Source organism: Bremia lactucae (assembly GCF_004359215.1).
Source record: "Bremia lactucae strain SF5 chromosome Unknown BlacSF5_NotPlaced_49_SHOA01000009.1_1371882bp, whole genome shotgun sequence".
NCBI lineage: Eukaryota > Oomycota > Peronosporomycetes > Peronosporales > Peronosporaceae > Bremia > Bremia lactucae.
The window spans coordinates 27,641-32,955 of NW_027152062.1; the positions used below are offsets into that span (position 1 = coordinate 27,641).

Here is a 5,315-nt window from a genome sequence, read left to right on the forward strand (position 1 = left end):
GTTACAATGCTCGCGTTCATGTATTTAACTTTTACGCATATCGCTTGTTGAAGCTAAATGATTTATTGAAGTTACCAGATAAACATTTTGTACTAACCTGATGCATCTTTGAGGACGCGCTGCTGGAGATTGCATCTTTGCTGTGAGCGCACACTTTTTTGAGTATATGAATATAGGCGCTAAGCACTGAATTCTTGTCCGACATTTCTTGTCAATATGACCGCCATAATTCAGAATTGATAAAATACTTTAAAGGCCAATCAAGAGCTAAGGTTCTTGCATCCTACCTTAATAAATTGGCGAGATAAATCTGTTGAAGAGACCAGAAAAGAAACGACAGATGTCGGCGCAGCATAATTGGACGTCGAACAGCGCGACGCTTCCATTTGAATGGTTAGTTCAATAACGATTGCTCTGTTGGCATACTTAATATGTGATAGCAAAATATCTCACAAACATTTAAAATTAAATCATGACAGCAAAATGACTTTAAGATTTACCGATAAATTGGACGCTCTGTACGTGCTGCGGACGCTAGAGGTGGACGAGGAACTGCAGCCAAAGAAAATTATTCGTACGCTAACCGTCAAGGGGACGGAGCTGCTTGTGTAAGTAACGAGCTCAGATTTCCACGCCTTGAATTTATATTCATGTATACGTTGCAGCCACATCGCGGCCACAGAAATTCGATTATTGCGCGCCGCCGTGTCTTCTTTTTATGACATGAGCATGCTGAGCGCCAGAACGCTGCTAGAGTTCAAGTGAATTTTAGAGCGCAAGTTTTAGTATTTCCAGTATTGTAAATGTTTCCGCACTTCAGCACACTTGTTTGTAGGTTAAAGTTTCCGGTGAAATTTCAATCTGCATTGGATAAAAGAGCTGTTTAAACATTGCACCACAAAAACGATTGCACGATTTAACAAAACTATCTTAATGGGGGAACGCGCAATAACGCTTGCATCAGTCGATCCTTCCATTGATAGCCAACTTCAGCGAAAGGAAGGATATACCATTTACTTAAGCGAGTTTGCGTGAAAACACCCGTCACTTGTACGCTTTTTAGTTCAGTGTAATTTTTGCGTGCTTCAGCAATTGCTCGTCCAAAATTCTGTACGACTTGTGATCGAGCAGCTGCGCTGTCCACAACATTAAGACTACCAGCAAAATTTAGCTTTTATTCGAACTTGAGACAGGCCTCAAGAGCAGCACGCAAGCAATTTGTCGTCTTAAGCGTCGATGACAGCATCGAGATATAGACGGCGAGCGCTTGTAGCAGAAGTAAATGTACGTTGGGTATAAGACAGCTGGCCGGACAGAAAAGGAATGCACGGTGTACTTAAAATTTGCGTGGGCAAAGGTTTTCGTTTTTCGCCAGGCTTTCGTGGTGTAACGCAAACAAGCGTTGCTTGGCTTCGGTTACGATTTGTGGTATAGTGGGAATTATTTACGATCTGGTCCAAGGTGCGGTATGATGTCGTATGACGAAGACAATAACGAGAAATGAAACAATGTCGAAATACAGGCTAGAGAAGCAGAAAGACTTTCATTCGAATGACATGGTGGTCAAATCCTGGTAGCGATTGGAATGCGTGGTAGCTCACACGAGGACAGAAGAATAAAGCAGCCACATGACCCATGCTTTTAAGACGTGTTTGCCGGTGCAACTGCTGCGTCCACGACACACTTGTTAAGCTTTAATTGCAGTGTCTTTGTGACTTTTATTATGAAACACCGATAAAACGTGTTCATTCGTAAAACATCTGAGAAACGACGCATTCACTGCAAAGTGTCGATGATGCCAATAATGTAACAAGCAGGAAAGTATTTTTTCCACTCGTGGACATTAAACTGCTTGTCACATCCTCTTCGACTCGGTTTTCGTCATGGATTTCCGATAATTAAGAGTCTTAAAGAATACTAATGAAAGAGTCGAGAACTTTAATTCGATGTTGAATCCCGTTTTCAACGTGTTGCTCAGCATTTCTTTTGAAATTGTTACGGAAGCATTGTTAGACGAATGCACTAATCTTCTCGGACACGAGTTTCCACTTGAGCCACACAAAGAAAGGCAGAATTGTATCTACACAAATTTTGTCGTATATCGAGCCATCGCCCACCCACAAGCACATCTGCTCTCATTATTGAAAAGAAAGCCAATAAGCTAAAAATTTCTTTCAAAGTGTACTTGTAACGGGGCATTTTTCACTAGTACTAGTCTACCTTACACTGATTACAGTGTAGGTGAGGTGTGTAACGGGGTGTATCGTTATATAAAACTGAACACTTAAAGGTTGTTAAATATTATAATATCTAAAAGGTAGAGAATATTTGGAGAATATTACTTTACGTAATAATATTCGGAAAGCTTATCTATTGGTAGATATAGACCATTATAAATACTTTCTCCGCGGTCCAGTCAGCGCTGGACGCGCGCAAAGAGAGTGACGGATAAAATCTTATTACATGTTTTGCATTAGTATATAATTAAGTTAGTATTAAATAGATAGAAACAGAAGAACTTAATTATATTAAATACAGTTTATTTTTAACCCTCTTTAACTTAAGTGTTTTAAAAGAGAGTCTTCCTCTGCCCGTACTAGTGTACGTTGTAACAGGCTAAAGTTGCCCTAATGTTACACAGTCCCCGTTAAGTACACTTGGTGTACTTAAGAGGATGGTCAATTAATTAAAAAAAGTAATTAGACCCACCACTCGGGTGTGGTTCACATTTGTGACCAACCCTTGTGTATGTGATGCACATAGGTGCATTCACATTAAAAAAGATGACGGCTAGCGTCATCCGTTACTCGCGGTATGTAGAAAGAAACGCTCGCGATACACATTAGTGTTGTCTACAGAGATGACAATTTGGATTGACAAAAAGGTATTTATATTTAATGCGACTAAATATAACTCAGTCTGAAAACTACTTTCTACTTAGTAAGTGCGCACGAGGGGCCGGATTACCGCTCCCGTAACGACACTTTACCAGAGAACTTAGTGCGGTGGGTGAGGTCGCTAAGGCGCCCGCCACAACTACCTCCATACACCCAAGAGAAGACGGTCTTACCGCTTCCTCGGTGTGCTAGGGTGTGCGTCTAAGTAGAGCGTGGCCGCATGAAGACGTGTTCGCTACATACGTGAAGTGACTTGATGCACCACTCGCACTGAAGCAATGCGAAGTGGACTTGTACTGAAGCAGTTCAAGCCAGCAGTGCCCCGTTACACCTGGTAGCACTTTGTTGTCCGATCAAGGACCACAGCTCTATTATCTAAGATGGACATGTTAAATGATAATAGAAATACGCATCACGTTTCGCGCGATAGCTACTCCTTTCTAAGTGACATAGAAAAAAGTGCGGTCGAACGATTAAGTTCGACCGTAATGAATGATGCCATCTTGGCCATGCTATCAGGTTTGGACAGAGATGCCCTCCATTCAGCCATCGCCAAATTCATACAACATGAACTTGACGAGGCGAAGGAGAAGGTAGCCTTGCTTAATCAGCAAGGCTCTCAACAGGCAGAACTGTTGAGGTTACAACAGGCACAGGCCCCTGTACTTGGGATGACGCACACGCGTTGTCCCGGGACCTTAAAGATAGATTATAGGGGAGTCGAAGAGACTCCCTCTTAAGATGGTTCGTCGAGTTGGACGATGCCATAAAGGCTTGTCACATCGTCGACGAGCAAATACAAGTCGCATTTGCTCAGTCAAATTTGGCAGGTCGTGCCAAAACTTGGGCACTAGGCCTTAAGTTGCGCGACCCATAGATCTTTGGACGCTAGAGGCTTTTAATGCCCGGCTCAAACAGACGTTTGAGCCGCCAAGGGCAGAGTTCAGAGCTCGATCAGAGCTTCTGAAACTCAAGCAAGGTAAGCGTGATGGCCACGCTAAAGCCTAGCACATACGACTTTTAGCGAGTTGTATCACCAACAACCCAGTTCATGAACACTCGTTGATAATGGTGTTCATGCAAGGTCTTACGGATCATCCCGTAAAGACCCACCAGCTCCGCTTGGAAGTGGATACGCTTAAAAAAGCAACATCCGTTGCGGAGCAGGAGGACTTAAGCTTGAGACAAGCTCAAGCTAGTTCGTCATCGTATCGTCCTCCGAGACGACACGAGCTTGGATGTCCAGAACCTATGGACCTCTCTTATGTCGAAAGCGAGAAACCTCGCTTTCGAACAATAAACGATTACAGAGATGCAGTCGCTGTCAAACGTTAAGTCACTACGCTCATGAGTGTAGTGCGCCACGCCCAGAACCGAGGTGTACTGAACGTAGATACAGGCCGAATGACAAAAAGGGCAACGGACGCGGGTCCAACGTTGTTGCGAAATCGCAACAGCGAGGCGGACCGCCAGAAAAACGGTCGGGGTCAGTAGGGGCGCAACGCCCTACCGATCCAGCAACCTCAAGAGAATTGCAAATGTCTTGACGAAAGTTTCTCCAGACACACAGTATTATGTGTCTCTGCACCTGGCGATGAGGTATCCCTCATCACCTTCAAGTTAAAAGTGACATATGTTTTGTCCCTTAGAGCTCTAGTGTACTGTGGGGCGTCGAATAGCTTTATTCATAGCCAGTCTCTAGAGGGTCGTAAGCTCAAATATGGTGAGCGCGACATCCCTCCAACGAGGATGACGATGCGTCTAGCGACAGGCGCATCGATAACAGTGATGAAACGCGTAGTAAAATTTCACTACAATTTAAAAGATTTATAGTGTGATGATGATTTCATCGTACTGGATTAGGATGACAAATTTGATGTCATCCTAGGTCTACCTTGGCACAGAAAGTATGAGCCACGAATTAGCTGGCAGCATCGATCCGTAAATACTTGCCACTTGTTCATCAGATGGCCATCTAATGAACGTCTTGGAGCGTCCACAAGCATGTGAATGTACTACGAGTGAGTGCGATGGCCTCACTGGTGGTACAGTCGGTCATACGACTGCACAAGATCACAGTGTAATTACTTATCACACTGTGGAGTCAGCTGCCGGCGGCTGTGCGAATGCAAAGTCAGCTGCCGCGGCTGTGCGAATGCAAAGGCAGCGCCGAAGTTCCACCAATCGAAAAAGTTGAATTAGACATTAATGTACGCTTAGCGGGCGACATTCAAGGAAGATACCGTTTGCATTAGAGGGGCAACACGATGATCCTAGGTCGAGTAGAGAGTCGACCGTAGAGGACCCGACTGTGATAGCGCAATCACAGTCGGCAGACATTGAGGGAATAAGTCCACACCTGCTTGAGGAGAAATCTCCTCAAATAATTAATGCTTAAGTGACTAGACTTCAGCATCC

General features: G+C 44.0%; 1 protein-coding gene across 1 annotated transcript; it reads left to right on the plus strand.

Annotated features, from left to right (window-relative positions):
* Nucleotides 1-323: 323 nt before the first annotated feature.
* Nucleotides 324-1,814, plus strand: CCR75_001865 (uncharacterized protein). Its single transcript, XM_067959966.1, has 3 exons — nucleotides 324-393; nucleotides 480-608; nucleotides 666-1,814. Exons 1-3 carry the CDS (start codon nucleotides 341-343, stop codon nucleotides 763-765), a joined length of 282 nt encoding a protein of 93 aa, XP_067820085.1. The 5' UTR covers nucleotides 324-340; the 3' UTR covers nucleotides 766-1,814.
* Nucleotides 1,815-5,315: the final 3,501 nt, after the last annotated feature.

What these genes read in the sequence shown, in the direction of transcription:
- CCR75_001865 (XM_067959966.1), top strand. Translation starts at nt 341, where the DNA reads ATGTCGGCGCAGCATAATTGGACGTCGAACAGCGCGACGCTTCCATTT. An exon ending in GCGACGCTTCCATTTGAATG is followed by an intron (nt 394 to 479) that starts GTTAGTTCAATA and finishes AAATCATGACAG; the next exon opens with CAAAATGACTTTAAGATTTA. An exon ending in AAGGGGACGGAGCTGCTTGT is followed by an intron (nt 609 to 665) that starts GTAAGTAACGAG and finishes TATACGTTGCAG; the next exon opens with CCACATCGCGGCCACAGAAA.